At 35.4% G+C, this 23749-nt stretch overlaps 1 protein-coding gene across 7 annotated transcripts in view; it reads left to right on the forward strand.

Moving 5' to 3' along the window:
- Window positions 1-23749, forward strand: part of CDC73 (cell division cycle 73) — a 253894-nt gene continuing 230145 nt past the window's right edge. For 6 of the 7 annotated variants that reach the window (XR_013374102.1, XR_013374103.1, XR_013374106.1 and 3 more), the window contains exons 1-7: window positions 1-194; window positions 2654-2759; window positions 5197-5266; window positions 10367-10429; window positions 10513-10565; window positions 13546-13634; window positions 23289-23505. Coding sequence is in view for 1 of the 7 variants with exons in the window: in XM_077886718.1 (XP_077742844.1) it covers window positions 64-194; window positions 2654-2759; window positions 5197-5266; window positions 10367-10429; window positions 10513-10565; window positions 13546-13634; window positions 23289-23505 (729 nt within the window). In the remaining 6 variants the exon portion in view is untranslated. The remainder of the gene's footprint in view (window positions 195-2653; window positions 2760-5196; window positions 5267-10366; window positions 10430-10512; window positions 10566-13545; window positions 13635-23288; window positions 23506-23749) is intronic. The other variant, XM_077886718.1, reaches the window with a different exon arrangement.

Consider the following 23749-nt stretch of genomic DNA (forward strand, 5'->3'; position numbering starts at 1 on the left):
CGGCAGGCGCGGCGGCGGCGGCGGCGGCTTGGCCCGGGGCCGGCGGCGGCGAGGGGGGGGAAGATGGCGGACGTGCTCAGCGTCCTGCGACAGTACAACATCCAGAAGAAGGAGATTGTGGTCAAGGGAGACGAAGTGATCTTCGGCGAGTTCTCGTGGCCCAAGAACGTGAAGACCAACTATGTGGTTTGGGGGTAGGTCCGGCACGGCTGTGGCCTGAGGAGGGCCGGCACAGGGGGGCGCCCCCAGGCGACCTCTTTCCTAACCCCTCCCCCCGGTTCCCTTTGGGGGATGGAGGGGAAAACAAAAAACAAAAAACAAAAAAACCCAAAAGAACCGGGTCTCTGAGTAAAAGTTTCTCACTGGAAAAGAAGTTGTACTTTTAGGTGAGGAGGGAACAGGAGGAAGTGCGCCTGGACGGGGCCGTTTGTGTCAGTGTTTGGGGCGCCACAGGGAGAGGGAGCTTGGGAGTTCCTGACTTTTCTGGTTCATTTTTGCCGGTAAGTGGTCGAGTGTCAGCAACGTGTGTAGGTGCAGAAAGGGGCACACCGTCCGGTCCTGGGGACGCCTTGCTGTGTTGTGTTCTTCAGTTTGGGTGTTTTTTTTGTTGTTGTTTTTTCCTCTCTCTTGGAGGCTGCCCTGTGTGGTTGTAAGTATCCCTGCTGCCCCTTGCAGCTCCTGGTCTGTTGCTTTCCCTTCCGTAATTCCTTCCCTCAGGAAGAGCAAAGAGAAGTCAGAACGGGAAAAAGATGGGGTCACTCGGGAAGAGTCCTCCCAGCCCCTCTTGGCGGGGGGCGGAAGGCAGGAGTTTCCTCAGGGAGAAAGTTGCCGGGCGAAATGGGGGCGGGGGGGGGGCGGGGAGAGCCCGAGGGTGGTGTGGGGTTTTAGGAAACGTGCTCTGAAGAGCGAGGTTTTAAGAATGTTGATCCCGTGCCGGGTTTCCTGAATATCAAGTCGTGAGGCAACATTATCCAGAAATAGGTCCGATGATCGTGCGGGACCTTTGTAGTGATGTTTCTGTGTCGTTGGTACTTCCCTCGAATGCTTAGAACCTTGGGCCAGAACCTCCATACCCGTTTGGCTCGATTGAATGGGGGGAACCTTGGGCTTTTATGAAGGAAGAGTGGATGAAAAGCTAGGGAAGATGTAGTTTGTTGGTTGCTACTTTTTTTCTTTTGGCCTCGAGGGCTTATGGTTTGATTAGCTTTATGACATGTTGATGCAGTGACATCATTCTGAGTTCCCTGCGTTTTTTTTTTTTTTTTCCTCCCTTGTGGTTAAGAAGTAGTAATGGTGTAGGGCAGGCAGTTCGATCTGAGAAATAGAGAAAATTCTTAGCACCTTGATTCCCGACTCAAAGGAGGTTAACTTAATCAAGAGGAGATGAGAGAAAACAGAGAAGTTGGTGAGAAATGCGCTCTGGTCCTTAAGAGAGGAACCACTTCTAGCTTGGGGTGTTAGGAAAGGTTTCATGGAAGTGTGTTTGGGATGTAGACGTGCTACACATTTTTCATGCACGGATGAGTAAGCTTTAAAGAATGGGTGAAGAACTTGAGGATGACATGATGGGGTAGGTCTTGAAGAACTGTGCGCTCAGCAGCCTGTGAGCTGGGAGGGAAATGTTTCTCGATAGTCCAACGAAGCCAGTAGTGAAAAAGAACTACTTAGAGCGACTTCAAGCTTTAACAACAGTGAATCACCCCAATAAATATATTTTCGTTTCGTTTAAGTTCATCTCTGTATGCGTGTGTACATACATCCAACCTCATAACTGTAAACAATAGTTAGTCCCTTCTTGCAGGCAGTACATTGTGACTTTGCTCTCGTATATCATTAAGATAAACTGGTTACCTGTATGTTATATTTCATCGTACAGTAATTGGTAGTGATAATATGGTTTGAAAGATGTCAGTTTAAAGAAGTGGCAATGCAGGCTAGAATTGTAGTTTGGGGCTGATTATTTTGGGCTGCATTCAGATGACTTTAAATGATGATGTTTTTAGGTGAGGAGAATTTAAGTAGGAAGGGTGAGATTGGACATGAATACTGTTGAACAGATAGCATTATGTGATTTCATTAAAAAAGCTTGCCCCTATAAACTGCATTGTTTTATCACAATTCATTGTGATTTTACACTATTGGTTAAATTTTTGAGGGATGTCATAAGAATCACACCTCTGAAATTCATAGTTGTGTTTACTGTAAGAGTGTTGTTAAGGATGTTGTTTATAGCAGTACTTACTTAGGAGACATAGGATAAATTTCTTGTAAGTTTAGCACTGGTAATAGTTGTCCTTCTCCTCATCAGTTTGTTTTCTCTTGTGGCTCCTTTCCAGTCTATAACTGATAAGGTTTCTCTCTCTGTTGACAAAGGCCAGATAGAACCAAATTTGGGCCAAATTCTAAAAAGTATATAGTACCTTAGAATGTGAATACGGTATGCTTTCCTTCTTGCTTCTTGTTCTGTCTTCTTTGCGTTCTTTTGCTTTAATGACATTTCCACTTATTAAATTTCATACTTTTATGGGTATTTTTGTTAGCCATGTTAAATCCTTTCTTGGGTAACAAAGCAAATATAGATAAATTCATGTGTATAATGAAGTCCAAAGAGTTGAATTAAAATTGAGGGAAAATTTTGTTTTAATTACTTCAGGACTGGAAAAGAAGGCCAACCCAGAGAGTACTACACATTGGATTCTATCTTGTTTCTACTTAATAATGTGCACCTTTCTCATCCTGTTTATGTCCGACGTGCAGCCGTAAGTAAAAATGTATTTTAAAACTTTTTTGGGTTTTTGTTTTTTTGGTGGTAGGTATTATTTGGCATGGATCACTTCCCTCATGGGTTTCAAATCAAAAGAAAAAAGGTTTGTATGAAAGGCTACTGGAGGGTCAAAATTAGATGACTGTGATTTATGCAGATTTTTAAATCTGTGACTTTCATGTAAAAAGTGGACACTGTTTACAAGAACAAATTTTGAAGGCATTTGTAGGAATGTTTTTAGAAATTCATAAGCCTGTGGAAGGACACTTGATATTTAGAACTCTAGTTTAATCTCAAGAAAACTTTTTTGGGGGCATCAAAAATAAGATTAATAGACAACTTTAAAATTAAATTTTTAATTAGTTTAATAAACCCTTTATACGTTATTGATAAACTCATTTGTTTTCAGTTTTGCTTGCTTTCAGCATCTTAGTATTTGACCACTGTTTTTCTGAGTAGGAAGTATTCAGCATCTAATACGTATAGAAAAAATACAGTTTGAAACTACTTGGGATTTGGGAAATAGTGGGATAAAAATAACCGCATCTCTATAAACTTATGTTACCTCATCCTAAATCTTTTAAAAACTGAATTAGGCAGTAGTTAGAATATTTTGTTGGCTATGTTCATTCATTTTGTGGTAATAAAGATGATCCAGATACTTGGTTTAGATTTAGAGATTATATTGGGAGATGATAGTAGCATGCAACTGATGGCTGTAATTGTTACTGTGAAACTTAGGAACCTTCTTCACATGCTACTTAAGTCTTTTGTTTTTCTTAAATACGTCACAGATTGAAAGGGCAGAATTCTGTAATTCTAGAGTTCTATAAATGTAGTTTTTTTCTCTTTTGTGTTATTTGCTCTTTCTTGTGAGCAGGCCATTTCTGAAATAAGTTTTCCTGACCCATAGCTCCTATTTTAGCGTGCGTAGGACTTCTCTCTTTCTCAATTGGCTTTATTATATAGACATGATTCATTAGTAACCAAATGGTGGAGTATGTTATCAGGCTTAGAAACAGTAATTTATTTATTTATTTTTTGAGTTTTTTAATTTATTTATGTTAGAGAGAGAGAGAGAGAGAGAGAGGCAGAGACATAGGCAGAGGGAGAAGCAGGCTCCATACACTGGGAGCCCGACGTGGGATTCGATCCCAGGTCTCCAGGATCACGCCCTGGGCCGAAGGCAGGCGCTAAACCGCTGCTCCACCCAGGGTTCCCAGAAACAGTAATTTAAAGGAAATTAATTCAAATCTTTTAACTATTTATGATATACTCCAAGTAGACTAGTTTTTAAAAACAAGCACACACAAATCTGTTGGCTCTTAAATTTTATACTCCTAGCAGAAATTAAAAATTAGCCTGCCCTTTAAAAAAAAAAAAAAAGGTTAATTTTAAGTGACTAAATATAAATATAGTTTATTTCTAACATCAGGGAGAGTGTGTACAATGTTTGGTGTGGTGAAATCTAATCAGTAGTCAGTATGAGATAATTAGCCAAAGAATACTTGTTGCTTCATTGTTGTTATATAAAATGACAGAGGGATTTTAATTATATAATCTTGGCAGCCACCAGTCATTCCTGTACTCAGTTATTTGTTTACATTATAAAAATGATATGAGAGATTGTGATAATTAGTGGATTCGTTGAATTCATGGCCCCAAGATGACTTGGTGACTAAAGTATACAGTTTTATTTGTGTTGCATACCTCTTTACAAAACTGCTAGTGTAGGAGATTAAAGGAAAATTATCCATTTTACCAAAATAGATATATTTTCCAGATTTAATTTTTTTAATCTTTTCCCCTTCCTTACAGAATTTGTATACATTCAAGGATAAAAAAGAAATGTGTAATGTGGAAAGTAAAAAACCACCATTAATGTTGTCCTATATTATGTCCTAAGTTTTTTCATGCTTAAATAACACATATCTATTGTTAATTATGAAAACTTAATTTAATGGCTAAGTTAGTATATTTCAGAGTTCAAGTAGAATATTTTGAGGAAGTCTCTTTTGTGTTTGAGGCTAGAAGGTACTTGGAAATCTATAATGAGCAGGCAATAGGACTAAAAAGATAATTGCTTAAAATGTGAAAAGTATCATGAGTAAAATTAAAAAATACTTAAGCCAAGGGAACAAAAAAGACTGGAATTGATTTTTTGAAGAAGGATGAGTCATTGTTTCATTTTTGATGGTTATCTTTTATATATCTTATTTGAATTTCAAAATGAAGTTATTAAAAATTAATATTCTTAAAAATTTTTAAGACTTTTGCTAGGTTTTTTTAGCCTAGTTCCCTAAAGATGAAGTCCTAAATAAATGTTACTGAGATATGTTGGAATAAAATTCAGGCAGTATACAATGTTTGTCTTTATTATGTTTCTTATACTTGTTGTTGATTTGATAACTAATTTAAAATTTTGACCTCAGACTGAAAATATTCCTGTGGTTAGAAGACCTGACCGAAAAGATCTACTTGGATATCTCAATGGTGAAGCATGTGAGTAATTTCTAAGTTGCTCTCACTCTTAAATAGCCATTGTTTCTTTCCCTCCTCTGTGAAATAAGCAACCGGAAGAGAATTTGTATTTCCACTAAAAAATTAACCTATTAGAAGCATAGGTGTGCATATGCTCTCCATTCTTTTCTGTTACGGTCAATGCACTATTTTCCCTCCCACGGTCAATTACCACTTCTCTGTCTATATAGATTCCATTTCCTCTCACACTTTCAAAGATTTTGCCTTTGTAAATTGTTGCTTTTCTCTTGCATCATCATCTTTCTCCTTTTCTCTGCATCATTCCCTTTGAAATGCGTACTGTAAGATCTCTCATTTAAAAACAGTTTTTGACCCCACATTCCTAGTATCTACTGTTGAATTTGTCTTCTCCTTTTTATTGCGAAATTCTTTGTTAACAGTTGCTTAATACCACTGCTTCCCTCCTGAATTCACGCCAATCTGGCTTTCCTACTCACCGTCTCACTGAAATTACTGTTGTAAGGTCGACACGGACTTTAGGGTTACCATTTCCTTTGGTGTTTCTTATCCATATCTTGCTTGACCTCTTAACTGCATTTGATACTGTTGACTACTACGCTTCTCTTCACTTGGCATTTGGGGCACCAGACTCTTTTAATTCTATTTGTGTTCGCTGTCCATTTCTCATTTTATTTTGCATAACTCCCTTATCTTCAACACTGACCTATTCCTAAGCTCCAAATTATAAATTCACTGTCCACATCTTCCTTTGGATATTTAATAGGTATATGAAATTCAACATATCTGAAATAGAATGTTGATTCCCTCCTTCCATTCTCCCTCAGACAAAACTAAAATAGCAGATCTGGTCTCCCAGTGTTCCCATCTCAGTAAATGCTATCCCATTCATGTAGTTGTTTAGGCCAAAAACCGTGGAGAAATCTTTGATTATTTTGATTTCATGAACAAATCCTTTTCTTTAGCTTTAAAAGTATGACAATTTCTTAACCACTCTGTTGCCACCCTGTCCCATCCTTTCCCTTTAGACTTGCATAGGTCTTATAGGTCCCTACTTTGTATTTTCTAGTATAATTTTTGCTGACCTATTAGAGTGACCTGTTTTTGAAAACATATATAAACTTGATTGTGTCACTTACCTGCTCCAGCCCATTCTATGGCTTCCCATCACACTTAGAATAAAGCTCACATTCCTTATCCTATTCTGACCTACGTGATCTTGCTTCTGCCTGAATCTCTGTGGCCTCATCTTCTTCCAACCTTCCTTTGCTCATGGCAGCTCAGTCTTACTGATTCTTTTAATTATCCTAACTTTTTTTTTTTTTTTAAGATTTTATTTATTCATGAGAGAGAGAGAGAGAGAGAGGCGCAGAGACACAGGCAGAGGGAGAAGCAGGCTCCATGTAGGGAGCCTGATGTGGGACTCTATCCCGGGTCTCCAGGATCAGGCCCAGGGCTGAAGCCTTCACAAACCGCTGAGCATTCTGGGCTACCCTATCCTAACTTTTTGAACCCTCGTACTCGCTGTTTTCTCTGTGTTCAGTTCTATTTCTCTACATTGTCTCATGTCTTATTTCTTAGAATCTCATTCATATTTGTGCTTAAAACTTCTGTCAAAAAGAACTTAGCCCTCTAAAATATAAAATAGCATTGTTTTCCCACATATGCCCATCTGAGTACAGTATCTTCCTGATTTATTTTTTATCAAATCCCTTTTATTGACTTGAAATTACAGATTTGTTTACTTCTATATAGTCTGCCCCGTTAGAGGGTAAACTCTAAGGAAGCAGACAGTTGTTAAATACCCAGCATTTAGAACAGTAATCAATAGTAGGTGCTTACCTGTATAAATGAGTAATTATTAATTTGCTGTCTAAAAAAATATGAATCGATATAATAAATTGATATAAATGATATATAATAGAATTTGATAGATATGAATAAGTTAATGTAATATAAATAAATCAATATAATCTAAGACTGTTTGGTTTTAAACTTCCTTGGGGTAGAATTTACTACCTTTAAGTCATGAATAGCTGTCTTATCACATACTGTGTGCTACGAGTTTAACAGTAAGATTGATTTGCCCAGAGTATCTTGCATAATGGAAAGACCATCATCAAGAGTTGTGTTTCTGGGGGCACTTGGGTGGCTCAGTTTGGCTGCCTTCAGCTTGAGTCATGCTCTCAGGGTCCTGGTCCCACATGGGGCTCCCTGCTCATTGGAGAGCCTGCTTCTCCCTCTCCTCCCCATTTGTGCTTTCTCTCTTGCTATCTCTCTCAAATAAAAATCGTAATTCAAAAAGAGTTGTCTTTCTGTACTGTCCTCACTAAACATTCAGCAAACAGTTACTGAGTGGTTATTCTTTTTTTAGATTGATTTATTTATTTGAAAGAAAGTGCGTGTGAGTACGAGCGCGCGGAGGGGCAGAGAGAGAATCTTCAGCAAATTCCCTGCTGATTGCGGAGCCCAACATGGGACTCCATTTCATGACCCTGTGATCATGACATGAGCTGAAACTAAGAGTCGGATGCCCAACTGACGGGTTATTCTTAAAGGCATTGTACTTGGTGCTATACAAAATGCAAAATTCCTCTGAACATTTTAACCATTGTGTAAGATAGACTAATACAAGAAGGTTGGAGGAATGAGGAGGCATTCTAATTCTATGAGGAGGATGGAATTGAGGATAGGCAAAGGCTTTTTTTTTTAAATCATGGTGTACTTGGTAGAAATAGATTTTTTTTTTTTTTTAAGATTTTATTTATTTATGAGAGAGAGAGAGAGAGAGAGAGAGAGGCAGAGACACAGGCAGAGGGAGAAGCAGGTTCCATTGCAGGGAGCCTGATTGGGATTCCATCCTGGGACTCCAGGATCATGCCCTGAGGCAAAGGCAGACACTTAACCACAGAGCCACCCAGGTGTCCCAAGGATCCTTTATTTTTAAGCATCTCAAGTAAGCATGACAAATAGGCTGGGTAGTGGGAGAGAGGCAAATAAATTGTTTTTCTTTTCAGAATCCATAAAAAAAAAGTTGCCATTTATTCATCCACATCATTTCTTGTAGTTTCTATAGGACAAATAAGTTTAGTCATCAAGTATATTACTTTGCTACTTTTATTTTATTTTATTTATTTTTTTAAAAGATTTTATTTATTTATTCACGAGAGACACAGAGAGAGGCAGAGACACAAGCAGAGGGAGAAGCAGGCTCCATGCAGGGAGTCTGATGTGGGGCTCAATCCCAGGTCTCCAGGATCACGCCCTGGGCTGAGGGCAGCGCTAAACCGCTGAGCCACCTGGGCTACCCTACTTTGCTACTTTTAAAACAAATTGTTGATTTCATGGTTTAATGAAAAAGTTGAGCAAATCTTAAGACATTCCGTGCTCTTATACAAGATGTAATAGCTTAAAGATATCAGTTCATAACATAGATTTTATTTTTTTATTTTTATTTTTTTTCATAACATAGATTTTATATTTAACATTATCCCAATTAAAGTCTCTATACAATTTTTCTTGAGGGAGGAGTTGGAACCAAGACATGATGATTCTAAAATCCATTTGGTAGAAGTAAGTGTCATAGAAGTTTAGAGAAGAGCAATGAGAAAATACTAAGTATTCTAGAGTTTAGAACTTAAAGCCACAGTAATTTTTAAAATGTGAATAAACTGATAGAATGATTTTTTTATCTTAAATATTAAATTATGTAAATTTGACACAGGTCAAATCAGTGGGGGAAAAATAGGATTATTCAAGTGATAGGTTGATAAAAATGAAAACGTTCTATATAAAAAAACCTAACAAGCTGGGGGAAAAATACTTCAACTCATATCACAGTGAAAGGACCAGTCTCACTGATAATATGAAGTGGTCCTAGAAATACATGCATAAAAGACCAACAACCCAATGTATTATAGTTATACAATTCAAAGAAAAGGTGATGAAATCATACGAAAAATGCTTATTTCACTTGTAAGATAATTACAAATTGGAACTATATAGATAGCACTTATTTTGCCTTGATAAAAATTTAGCAGTTTAATAATATACTCTAGTGAGTCTCTGAGGAAATAGATACCTGAATATATTTTTAGGTATAATGTCAACTGATAAAAAACCCACTGAAGACATTTGGCAGTATTTCTTGTTACAAAAATCAACCCAGAAATACTGGATCTGGGACTTTATACCAGAGGTATATTTGAAAATCCATGAAGCATTTTATATATATATATATATATATATATATGTAAATGCATGCACACACACAAAACTATTCATTGTGTCATTGTAGTGGCAAAAACCAATAGAATTGAACTGCCTGTGAGTAGATAGGGAAAACTAGTTAAATACAGTATAATCTAGACGGTAAATACTATATATATTTTAAAAAGAAAGTTGAAGAATTCTGTACATACTGATGTGTTAGAGCTCTCTTGTGAGGTTAAAAAAAGATTCAGGATAGTGTGTATAATATGCTATCTTTTATGTTAAAAAGGGAAAAATAAAAGTATAATGTATATCTTGTATCTACAAAAAGAAACTCTAGAAAGATACACAAGAGATCGTTAATCGTTAAATAGTTATGCAGGGTGGTGAGAACTACCTAGATGGGGACTAGTACACCCTTTTGTTAATTTCATTATTTTGAAACATTCAGAAATTAAATGATTTAATTAAAATCAATTTTTTAAACAATTGTAATTAAAAATTGTGATTTTTAAGGTGAACGCTAACTTAAAGCCTTTTCCTTTATAAATATATATTTATGTATTTATGTTTAGATACATTTCATGTGCATGTGTGGTAGGTAAGTAATATTGGAGTTCTTTGAAGTTCTTTGAAGTGACCAGTTGATTTCAATTTATCACAATAATTTGGAAGCTAGATTATTAAAAATATTTTGTTCTTTTACAACTTTTAAATACAGATTGATCTTTATAATAAAATGTTTTTACAAGACTACTTAACAACTTTTTTCCTGGCAAATCACTGTATATAAAGTAAGAAATAACAGATACTGAGTATTTCACTTCTAATAATGTCAAGTATATGTGTTCAAATATTGGTCTTCTCACATAAATCTTTTTAAATCTTCAGCAACATCAGCAAGCATAGATAGAAGTGCCCCTCTAGAAATAGGTCTTCAGCGATCTACCCAAGGTACGTTTTGTCACATATTTATATTGAACTTTTCAAAAACTTATTCCAGTACTATATATTTATTTACTTTTTTTTTCTTAAAGTGAAACGAGCTGCAGATGAAGTTTTAGCAGAAGCAAAGAAACCACGCATTGAGGTAATGGGACTTTATTTTAAATGTGATTTGTAGTATTACAAAATTGGGTTTGTGTATAGATAAGAATTCTTTTTCATAGCAATCCTAGGAGCTTTTTTCCTGGAAAACTTGTAGTACAGTGAATGTTTGATTAATAGTAACTTGAACTATAAGATCGCTTACATACAATCTATGTGATAGACAAATCACTTTATTTTCTTTTATACTATTGATGAAAGTGTTAGGCTAGGCCATGAGTTGGAAAACTAGTATAAAAGGTAAGATAGTAAATATTTTAGGCTTTTTGGGCCATTTAGTGTCTGTCCAACTCTTCCACTCTGTTATTGTAGTGCAAAAACAAGCATAGACAGTACAAAAGTGAACTGGCTGTATTCCAGTAAAATTTTAAAAAACAAACTGATCCCATCTTTGGGTTGTAGTTTGCCTACCCCTGGAATAAGATGGTGTGAGAATTTGCTTCATTCTTTTTTTTTTTTTTTAAGATTTTATTTATTTATTCACGAGAGGCAGAGACATAGGCAGAGACATAGGCAGAGAGAAAGGCAGGCTCCATGGGGGGAGCCTGATAACGGGACTCGATCCTGGGACCCCAGGACCACAACCTGAGCCAAAGGCAAGCGCTCAACCGCTGAGCCACCCAGGGTCCCAATTTGCTTCAGTCTTAAGACGGTGAACATGAAGTGCTTATTATAGTTATTTCTTAAAATACTTAAGTATATTGGGGGGTACCTGGGTGGCTCAGTCAGTTGAGCATCCTCCTCTTGGTTTCATCTCAGGTCATGATCTCAGGGTCCTGCACTCAGCTGGAGTCTGCTTGAGATTTTCTCCTGCCCCTCCCCCTGCTTGCACACATGCCTTCTCTCAGATAAATAAATACAATCTTTAAAAAAAAAAATACTGATGTATTAGGTTGCGTGTTTTTTGTAATGTTTTATAGCCAGCAAGTGGAATGCTAAAGTTGGCAAATAAGGATAGTGCACATGAAATAGAAGCTGTATAAGAAATGCAGTTACCTTTAGAAGGAAAAGGCATTGAACAGCTAGGGTGTTGCATAAGAAAGTTGAGCCTTAGAAATTTTAATTATATGATTATGAGACTGTTTATTTAAAAATTTTAATAAGCCCCAGATCAGTTACATATAAAATTCCCTGAAAATGGAAGATTATCTACTAGAGGTACACTTAAAATCTGAGAAATGATTGAATTGGTCCAGGTATCAATTAACAATATAAAAATAACACTTGTAGTCATCACTAATGTTAACATTACTAGAAAACATAAGTCTTTTCCTTTCACACTTCTATAAAAATTAAATAGTTTTACCTTTTGCTTGCTTACATAAATAGTAGAGCATTCTTAAAGATAAAAAGTTAACTGTTAAATGGCAGGGTTGTTAGTATGTTCTGTAGAATCACTGATAGAATTTGATGCTAAAACCATACAATTTTAATTTTAAAACAATGTGATTTTATAAGCATACTCTGAGACATGGACTTGATGTTTTTTAGTTAATGATAATAATGATAGTTAACTCATGCTTTTCCTCTGTTCTGGGTGATGTTTTTGCATACTTTATATTAACTCACGTAATTCTCAACCACAACCTCCTGAAGTTGGCAGTACTATACATGTCATCAATAAGCAAACCCCTCAGAGAGGCTAAATTACTTGTTGAGGTTCATGGAGCCAGGATTAGAACCTAGACAATCTGGCTTTCAGCCATTCTACTACATATACTGACTACAAATTTTGCAGCAGTAAAGTGGAAGTTTTCACCAGCTCTTTGTATGAAAGAAGGTTGTGACCCACTGTGAACAGAATGTGTGAATTTAGAGATACTATTTGAGAGGAAAAACCAGAATTTATAGTTTAATTATTTGAAATAAATTGAACATGTCAAAAAATACTAATTTGCTAAGATACCATTTACTTGAAAAATCAGCAAGAAATAGTATAATAAAATTCTTTCTGGAGTATTTATAGAGTTAAAATGAGTTACACAGCTGTGTTACATAAACAGTTTTTAGTTCAGCAGATATATATTGGGAACCTGCAAGGCATTATGCTAGGAGAGAGAAATCTTGAGGGCAAAGATTCTGATTAAAATGTAGACTGCATTTGTCTTTAAAATCAGTAGTTTCCTAAGGAATTTGAATGATTTGTATTATACCTTCACTACACATGGCTAAAATTTAATGCAATTTGCTAAAATACTGTCTTTGCATTTATGTCAGCAAAATGTCTTTTTAAATGATAGGTTAATATTAGAGCCTGAATTGGATGGAGCACAACATTGAATATACTGATTCTTTTTATACAATATCATATTTTGTTAGTCATAGATACTCTGATTCTTAGTTTTTCTCATTTGTTGAATGTGGCCATTGAACTAGATCAAGTTTTGTTTTTAACCGCTTTTCAGACTGAATTTTATCTGAAATTCTAACATATAGGTTAGAGAAAAGCTGAGCCACCAAAGTTGAATTCAGAGAAGTGGCCCATGGGGCACTTTGTAGGAAATGCCTGATGTTCTAAGGAACATGCTTTGAAAACCATTCAAGTTTCACTTTGGTCATCAAAAATCTGGTAGATTCAGGACCTGGGGCAACAGATGCACAAAACTATCTCCAAAATGAAATTTTTGACTGATGAAAGCTTTTCATAAAATTTAGTAATAAACCTTCCTGAAGAAAAGGAATTTATTTGTGGCGTAATACTTTATGAATGAAAGTAGCTATGATACATTAGGAGAAGAATATTTAATTGTAGAAAAAAGTTGCTGAAGTTCTTTGGTAAGCTTTTTAATCAGTTCTTCTCTTATGTAATCCAACAGGTATGTATTACTGTTGTCTTTAACTAAAAGTAATCTTAAAGGCCAGTGTTGCTTGGAATGTCATAGGAAGGAACTTATGTAAGGAACATGTAATTTGTTCTAAAAGTTAAATAAAAATTTAAAATATTAACTAGTGGTTATTTTCAGGATGAAGAGTGTGTGCGCCTTGATAAAGAGAGATTGGCTGCTCGTTTGGAGGGTCACAAAGAAGGGATTGTACAGACTGAACAGATTAGGTAAGATTTTCTTTAGTAGAAAGTGTTAAGTGTATATGGGAAAGGAGATTTTAATATGTTAACTCCATTTATCTTTATCTTTTACGTTCATTATATGCTTCTGTGCCCAAAGTTCAAAAGATGTGTGGGCATGTTTTATGGTAAGAGAGATTCGACGTTAATTATGCTTTCATGAAAGCCTTCTTGGTTCTATTACCATATTGATCTTTGCATTTTATAATTACTCTATTACCAAGCCACTCATTTATTTTGTGATCTCTTGTTGATTTATAGCAGAGGTCAGCAAACTTTTTTTGTACAGTGACACATACTAAATACTTTTTGCTTTAAGGTCATGTGGGGTCTTTTTGTAACTAATGCTTGTGGTAGGGAAAGTAGTCTATGATTTCTTAATTCCTAAAAGAAATGGCATGGCTGGATTTGGCCTGTGGTCTTATTTTGTTGATCTCTGATTTTTACTATAATTAGAATCATTTCTTAATTTTTCCTTGGCACAATATAGTGCTTTGGAAGTTTTATCCAAACTTAAAAATTCAATGCTGATTTTTAAAAGCTTTATCGAAGACGACTGACATAACAATAAGCTGTACATATTTAACATACGTTGATAAGCTTTTACATATGTATACATCTGTGAAACCATTATAATAAGATAATGAATATAACATCCCTCTATAAATTTCTTGGGTACCTTTTAGGTAGAAAGGTAGAAGATTCCACACTTCTTATCCCCACATCCTTCCCTCTCCAAGCAACTAGTGATCTGCCGTTACTATTAATTAGTGTTTTGTAGAGTTAAATATAAATGGAATTATGTAGTATGTACTTTTGTGGGAGTCTGGCCTCTTAGCATAATTATTTTGAGATTCATCCATATTGTTGGATGTGTCAATAGTTCTTTATTGCTGAGTAGTCCATTTGTGTATCATATGGATGTAACACAGCTTGTTTTCCAGGCACCTATTTGTGGACATTTTACTTGTTGCTGTTTTTTGGCTCTTACAGCTAAAACTATGGGCATTTGTGTACAAGTTTTTTATGGACTTAGTTTTCATTTCCACTGAGTAAATACGTAGGAGAGGGGTGAGTGAATTGTGTAGTGGTATAGTCTTTCTTCTTAAGAAATCAAGCTGTTCAAAGTGTACTATTTCATATTTGTAACATGAATACATACGAGTTCTAGTTTCTTCACAGCCTTGCCAACACTTGGTGTGGTCAGGCTTTTTAATTTTAGCCATGCTAATAGGTATGAGATGGTATCTCATTGTGAGTTTACCTTGCACTTACCTCATGATTAGTGATGTCATGAGCATTTTTTTGTGCTTATTTGCCATTTTACCATGTTTGATGAAGTGTGTTCAGATTTTTGTACATTTTTTAAATTGGATTGTTACTATTGAGTTTTGAAGGTTTGTTGAAGTCCTTTTTCATACAGAGGCTTTGCAGATACTTCTCCCATTCTGATTTGTCTTTACATTCTCCTGGCTACCTTTTGAAGAGCAGCTTGTTTAAATTTTTATGACATAGCCTGAGCAAAGCCAACAAAGATTATTTCATATTCTCTTGTAGGAATTTTTTAGTTTTAGGTTCTACATTTAAGGTGACCTACTTTCAGTTAGTTTTTCATGTAGGATATACAGTATGGATCAAAATCATATATTTTTTTATGATCTAGATACTGAAGTTCAGTTTTGTGCATTTCAGCACTATTGGTACCCAATGAATTGTTTTTGCACTTGTGTGAAAATCAGTTGTTCATGTGTAGGTCTGTTTCCGGACCCATTCTGTACTGTTGATCTGTTGGTCTTTTTGACTGTATCAAACTGTAATTATTGTTTCTTTATAAGTTTTAAAAACAGGGCAGCTAGGGTAGCTCAGCGGTTTAGTGCTGCCTTCAGCCCAGGGCTTGATCCTGGAATCCAGGAATTGAGTCCCATGCCAGGCTCCCTGCATGGAGCCTGCTTCTCCCTCTGCCTGTGTCTCTGCCTCTCTCTCTCTCTCTCTCTCTCTCTCACTGTCTCTCTCTCTCTGTCTCATGAATAAATAAATAAAATCTTTAAAAAAAACAGTGTTAGCTTTCCAACTTTTGCTCTTCACTTTGAAGGATGTTTTTGCCGTTTCAGGGTCTTTGCATTTCCACAAGAGTTTTGGAATTAACATGTCAGTTCTTCCAAAATGCTTACTGGGATTTTGATTGGGATTGCACTGAATCTGTAGACAGACCAATTTGGGGAGAATTGACATCTTAGAAATATTGAGTCTTCTGATTTATATATTTATTTCTTTGTTTATTAATGGAGGTATTTAGATCTTTAGTTTCTTTTAACATTTCATAATTTTCAGTGTATAGGTCTTACACATCCTTTTTTTTGTATTTCATACTTTTTGATGTTATTTTAAGTGATTGTTTAAAAAATATTTCAATTCTTCATTTATTGTTAGGATAGAAATACAGTCGATCTTTGGGGATGGATCTTGTATCCTAGAATCATGTTTAAACTCATCGATCAGTTCTTGTAATTTTTTTGGTAGCCCTTATTAGCTTTTCTACATAGATAATCATGTGGTCTACACATAAAATACATGTTTCTTTTTTATCTCTTTTCTTTCTAAACTGGATACCTTTCATTTCTTGCCTAATTGCACTGGCTAGACTTGCTGATTCCTCACTAATCCAATGTTGAAGAAGCAGTGAGATTAGACATTCTTGTTTTTTTTTTTACATTCTTGTTTTGTTCCTCATCTTAGGAGAAAGCACTCTTTCACCAGTAAGCATGTTAGCTTAGGTTTCTTTGTTTCAACAAGTTGAGGAAATAATCTTTTTGTTCCTTGTTTGCTGAGAATTTATAAGAAAGGAATGTTGGCTACTGTCACAGTGAGCTTTTCTGATTCTGCTGAAATGATCATATGGTTTTTTGTTAATATAGTTATTTAAATTAATTTTTGATGTTTGCATTTCATGGATAAACTATATTTCATTATTTTATTAGTTATTTTGCTGAATATAAATTAACCTGAAACATAGTGGCTTAACCAACATATATTTATTATCTCATGGTTTCTGTGGGCAAAGAGTCATGGGATGATTTAGTTAGCTTCTCTGCTTTCGTGCCTCTCATGGCATTGCAGGATGGCCAGGACTGTGTTCTCATGTGTAGACTTGATAGGAGAAGGATCTGCATCTAAGCTCACTCATGTGGTTGTTGGTAGAATTTAGTTCCTGATGGATTGGTTGTTAGACTAAAACTTCAGTTCCTCAGGTGTTACTTAGAGGAGTTCCTTGGTTCTTTGCCCAGTTGATCTCTCCATAGAATATTTCACAGTATTACAGCATGCTTCATCAGAGTGAGCAAGCAGGAGGACAAGAGAGCTATCAATCAAGATAGAAGTAATTTTTTTATAGCCAAATCTTCAGAGTGACATCCTCACACTTGTACAGCATTCTATTTGTTAGAAGCAAGTTTGAAGCAAGGTTAAGCACCCCCTGCCACAAGAAGGGGATTACACATCGGTGTGAATGCCAAGAGGTGGATATTATTAATCATTTCAGTAGTTGCCTACCACGATCTTGATAGTATTCTTTTATGTATTGTTGAATTAGATGTTTACAAATTTATATAGAATTTTTGTACCTTATGTTTATGAGGTCTATAGTTTTCTTGAAATGTTTTTGTCTTGTTTCCTTTCAAGATAATTTTGGTCTCAGAATGAGTTGGAAAATATTTCCTTTTCTTCTATTTTCTGGAAAAGTTTGTTTAGAATTGGTATTATTTCCTCCTGCATTTGGGAAAATTTATTGATGAAGCCGTCTGTACTATATGTACTATAACTAAATAAATAGTTTTATTTATTTTCATATATTTCAGGCAAAGTTTTCAACTACGTATTTAATTTGTTTAATAATTATAGGTCTATTCTGGTTCTCATTCTCTCTCTTAAAGAAAATTTTTTTTTTAATTTAAATTCAGCTTGCCAACATATAGTATAACACCCAGTATTCATCCCATCTCATTCTTTCTTTGAAAGAATTTGTCCATTTCATCTACATTGTCGAATTTATTTGCATAATGTTCATAAGGCCCTTTTATGATGTCTAGAAATTGTAGCAGTGTCCCTTCTTTCCTTCTTTGATATTAGCAATTGTGTGTTTTCTGTTAGTTTCCTTAATGCCTGGCCAAAATGGGCAGATTTTATTGATCGTCTCAGAGAATCAGATTGGGATTTTCCTTTATTTTTTCCCTCTTTTTTGATTCTTCAATTTCTGTTCTGATCTTTATGATTTACTCCTTCTGCCTACCCTGGATTTACTTATTTCTTTGTTTGTTTATCCTTTCATTTATTCATGAGAGACACAGAGAGGCAGACACAGGCAGAGGGGGAGAGGCAGGTTCCCTGTGGGGAGCCTAATGTGGGACTAGATGCTAGGACCCTGGGATCATTACCTGAGCCAAAGGCAGATGCTCAACCACTGAGCCACTCAGGTGCCCTGCTTACTTTGGATTTAATATGCTGTGTTTTTTTATGATTTCTTAGAGGGAAATCAATATTCAGCTTACACTCTACTGCTTTAATGGCATCTCATATTTTAGTGTGTTGTGTTTTCATTTTTATTCAGTTGAAAATTACTAATTTCCCTTTTAATGTTTTCTTTTACTCATGGATTGTTTGCAAGTGAGTTATTTAGTTTCCAAATATTTGGAATTTTCTAAAGATCTTTGCTACTGATTTCCAATCTATTCCAAAGTATGATTATATTTTATAGAATATAAATATTCTATATCAATAGATATATCAATATATCTATATATTCTTTGAATCCTTGATAAGTATTGAAACTTGGTTTAGGGTCTTATTGTCTTGATGAATATAACTTTTTATCATTATGGAGTGACCTTTATCTCTGGCAATATTTTTTGTTAAAAAAAAAATCTACTTTTATTTATATTCACCTAGGCCTCCCTCCGGCTTTCTTTTTGGCTTTTTAACCTTTCACTTTTTAAAAAAGTTGTGGTAAGGGATCCCTGGGTGGCGCAGCGGTTTAGCGCCTGCCTTTGGCCCAGGGTGCGATCCTGGAGACCCGGGATCGAATCCCACGTCGGGCTCCCGGTGCATGGAGCCTGCTTCTCCCTCTGCCTATGTCTCTGCCTCTCTCTCTCTCTGTGTGACTATCATAAATAAATAAAAATTAAAAAAAAAAAAAAACTTTTAAAAAAGTTGTAAGAAAACATTACATAAAGTTTCTCATCTCGTAGTATTTTAAAGTGTGTGGTTCATAGTCTTTTTGTACTGTTGTGCAACCATGTCCAGAATACTTTTCATTTGAAAACTGGAATCCTTTTGCTTTTAATCTATGTGTCTTTTTAAAAATTATTTTTAAAGATTCTATTCATTTATTCATGAGAAACAGAGAGAGAGAGAGGCAGAGACACAGGCAGAGGGAGAAGCAGGCCCCATGCAGGGAGCCCAAGGTGGGACTCCATCCTGGGTTCTTCAGGATCAGGCCCTGGACTGAAGGTGGCGCTAAACCGCTGAGCCACCCAGGCTGCTGATCTATGTGTCTTTATAGTTTGCTTTTCTTGTGTGTCTAGATCTTTTATACTTAATATAATTATTGATGGGGTTAGTTTTAGTCCATTTTGCTTATTTATTGTTTGTCCTGTTTTTGGACTTCTTATTTAGAATAAATGGATATTGGCTGTAATTCTGTTTTTTCTTATTGTTGTTGACTTACTAGTTATAACTGTTTTGTTATTAGTATTTGCTTTAGGACTTTTAGTATGCATGGTTTATGCTATCATAGTCTACTTGCAAGTGTTACACTACTTCGTGCGTAGTATGGGAACCTTAAAATGGTATATGTATGTATGTGTTGTAAGCTTCAGTATTTATTGTTGTTCTTTAGTTATCTTTTAAAGAGTTTTAAATAATATTTAAAAAACTTACGTATTTAGATACCATTTCTTTTTTATTTATTTATTTATTTTAAGATTTTATTTATTTCTTCATAAGAGACACACAGAGAGAGAGAGAGAGGCAGAGACGCAGGCAGAGGGAGAAGCAGGCTCCTTGCAGGAATCCCGATATGGGACTTGATCCCGGGACTCCGGGATCACACCCTGAGCCAAAGGCTCAACCACTGAGCCCTGAGGAATCCCTAGATACCATTTCCATTGTTCTTCATTTCTTTGTTCAAATCTATTTACGTGTTTCTTTCCTCCTTGCTGAAAGATTTCTTTTAACATTTCTTTTTTGTGCTGTGATTGATTCTAAATAAACCTGTTGGTGATAAATTCTTTCAACTTTTTTATTAAAAAGTCTTTATTTTGACTTTAAAAAATTTTTATTTTATTTTTATTATTACTTTTTTTTTTAAAGATTTATTTATTCATGAGAGACACAGAGAGAGAGGGGCAGAGACATAGGCAGAGAGAGAAGTAGGCTCCCTCCAGGAAGCCCAATATGGGATTTGATCCTGGGACTCTGGGATCACACCCCGAGCCAAAGGCAGACACTCAGCCACTGAGCCCCCCAGGTGCCCCATAACATCATTTTTGTTTGTTTTAGATTGTATGTATTTATTAGAGAGAGAGAGAGCAGGAGAGAGAGAGAGCGAGCATGAGTATGGGCTGGGCAGAGAAAACGGGAGAACCAGGTTCCCTGCTGAGCTGGGAGTCTGATATGGGACTCGATCTCAGGACCCTGGGATCATGATCTGAACCAAAGGCAGATGCCTAACCAAGTGAGCCACCCAAGTGCCCCTTAAGTTATATCTTTTTAAGTGCAGGTCTTCCTTAACTTAAGATGAGTTACATCCTGATAAACCCATCCTAAGGTTAAAATACTGTAAGCTGAAAATGTAATGAATATACCTAACCTACCAAACATCATAACTTAGCCTCAGGTACTTTACATATGCTTAGAAGAACACTTTCATTAGCCTATGGTTGTACAAAATTATCTAATATAAAGCCTATTTTATAATAAAAGTGTTATGAATATTCTATGTAATTTATTGAATACTGTACTGAAGTATATATAAAATAGGATGGTTGGGTACAGAATAATTTTAAATGTATCAATTTATCATCCTGGTGATTACACAGCTGACTGATTGCTGTGGCTTACTACCCCTGTCATGCATCATGAGAGAGCATCGTACCACATACTTACCACTAGCCTGAGAAAAGATCATAATTTGAAGTACAAAGTATTCTACAGAATGCATTATCACTTTCATACCATTGTGAAGTTGAAAAATTCTGAGACTTTTACAAGTTAGGACCATCTGTACTTTAAAGATGTTAATTATATCACTGTCTTCTCAGTTGCATTGTTGCTGTCATCCTTATTTTCTTAATTTTTAAAATTTTGTAATGATATGTGTCCTTTTTTTCCTCTGAGTACTTTAAAAGTTTTCTCTATTATAGTTTTTGAGCTGTTTAATTGTCACATAATGTGGCCTTTTCTTCTTGGTTCTTGTGCTTGAAGTCCATTGAGCTTTTTGAGGGAATTTTTGTGTTCATAATTTTTATTGAACTTAGAAGGTTTTTAGCTTTGTTTCTTAAAATCTTTTTTCTTTCCTTTTGGGGGGGGGGGTGGTTTCCCCTATTCATTTGGATACTTTCCAAAATAGCCCGTTTGCTATTTTGCCTAGTGTCATTCACTAATATTCTCTAATTATGTTTGTGATGTATTTATAGTCACCAGCATTATATATTTTTTTAATCTGTGCAAGTTGGTTAAATATATAATCCATGTCACTATTTAATTTGTTGAGCATGTGGAATAGAGTTATAATTATTTTAATTTCTTTGTTTGCTAATCCTGCATCTTTATCCGTTTATAATTGGTTTTGATTTAGATTTCTCCTCTTTCCCACTCATTTTCCTGTGTCTTTACATACATACCTATGATCTTGAGGTACTAGATATTTTGCATTTTACCATACTGAGTGCTAGGTATTTTTATAGTTTTCTAAATTTTCTTTAGTTTTGTTTCTGGAATGTAGTAACATCACTTGGAAATAGTTTATTCCTTTTGTGTCTCGACTTAAGGTTTGTTATTTGAGCAGCACTAAGTTTGGATAATTATTCTTTGCCCATTGCCTACACAAAACCATTCGGAGTACTCTACTTACTGCCCCATGGATGTGAGGTTTTCAGTTTGGCTGGTGGGAACAAGAACTTTTCTTCATCCTCTGTGAGCCCTAGGCATTGTTCCCTCTAATCCTGTTGGATAGTTTCTATCCCCAGCTCTTGTTTCCTCATACTCCTGTGCTAATCTGTATTCTCCTTGAATACTCAATGGGCACCTTCATTGCAGCTCTTGTCAGGTACTTGGGCCTATCAATTTCAGCCACCTTGGTTTGCTGGACTCTCAGCTCCATTTCTCAAATTAGGTAGTTTTGCCTGGATTCTCCTCCCTATACCATTTTGAAAACTTAAAAAGTAGCAAACTGCAGCATTCATAGGGCTCACTTTATCTGGTTTTCCATTGTCAGTGATTATGGTCTTTCATTGCTTGATACCAGGTATTTAGTAAGCTGCTGTTTTATGTATTTTAACTGGTTGGTTTAAAGCAGGAGGGTTAATCCAGTCCTGGCTACTTCATTTAAGCTGGAAGTAAAACTCCCATGATTGAAAGTCCAATTCATGTTTGATTATAATTTAGAAAAGTATTTGAGTTTAAGTTATGCTGGTATGCTTTAGATCTTAAGGAAAAATTGCATAGCCTTATATAAAATGAGTCAAATACTAGATGCATATTGAGCATCTGCTATAAAGTACCTTCATACCTTATTAATAAATTAGTATACTAATACTACCATATTTAAATCTGCAGGAATTCCTGTCCTTTTTCCAGGTGTTGTTTAAACGTATTTCAAGATTATCCTCTTGTGATTAGAGTAATAGTTTTGTCAACTGTTAAGGTACCCAGACCCTGTCTCTTATTCTCATTTTGTGAAAAATGACACTAAACTAACCATCTTAATGGAATGTATACTTTGCGTTGTCTTTTTTTTATAGTTCTCAAAGCATAGCCCCTGTTTGCTATTTTGCCTGGTATTTGAAAATCAAGAAAAGAAAAAGAAAACTGCAAAATATAGCTTAATCTTTCAGATAGTAAATAGAATATATGTTGATGTGGCATATAAAACTCTCTGTCACCTATAGAATGGGTATTATATATAATGACATACGGGTTTGAAACCTTGAAATAAATTTCAAGGCAAAGCTAAATTTTAAATTCTTACAGAATGAGTTTTTCACATACACAAGGTGGTGTGTGCTTTTGTATTTACAATTTGTATGTATAGAGAGGCATTGGCAAATTAAGGTCTGAGAAAATGTTAAGGAAAACAGCTATATTAATAGGTTCTGCCTTTTGCGGGGGAAGTGATGAACACAAGTGAGGATTTTTGTTGTATTGATCCTTCTAAGAAGTTACTGATTTGCTCATGGAGTAATATTTCTACATGGACTCTTGATAGATCTTAGATGATTATTAAATGCCAAGTATGTAAGTTTTAGATAAGAAGAAATCTTAATTATTGCCATGTAAAGCATATTTACCAAGAACTTATAAACGTAACAAAATATGATGTGCTCAAGAGATCCTTGCTATAAAAATTTTAAAAAAAGAATTTGCTTTCAGGTCTTTGTCTGAAGCTATGTCAGTGGAAAAAATTGCTGCAATCAAAGCCAAAATTATGGCTAAGAAAAGATCCACCATCAAGACTGACTTAGATGATGATATAACTGCCCTTAAACAGAGAAGTTTTGTGGATGCTGAGGTAGATGTGACACGGGATATTGTCAGCAGAGAGAGAGTGTGGAGGACACGAACAACTATCTTACAGAGCACAGGAAAGGTAATTAAAGTATTTCATTCATCAGAGTGATCATGTGTATCTAATCTGTGGTTGGTTATAGAATTGGCTAAAATTTACTATTAGTAGCAATTTTCAAGTTTTATCTCGGAAAGATCAATAATAACGTAGATTTTTAAGTGGCCATATTTACCATTCTATTCTAGTATTTAGGGCTCTTGGTCACCAAAAAAGCTGATGAAAATGACTGAATTACAGTGCAAGCCCCTTGATTGATATCTCATTT

The sequence above is a fragment of the Canis aureus genome, chromosome 38, assembly GCF_053574225.1.
Source record: "Canis aureus isolate CA01 chromosome 38, VMU_Caureus_v.1.0, whole genome shotgun sequence".
NCBI lineage: Eukaryota > Metazoa > Chordata > Mammalia > Carnivora > Canidae > Canis > Canis aureus.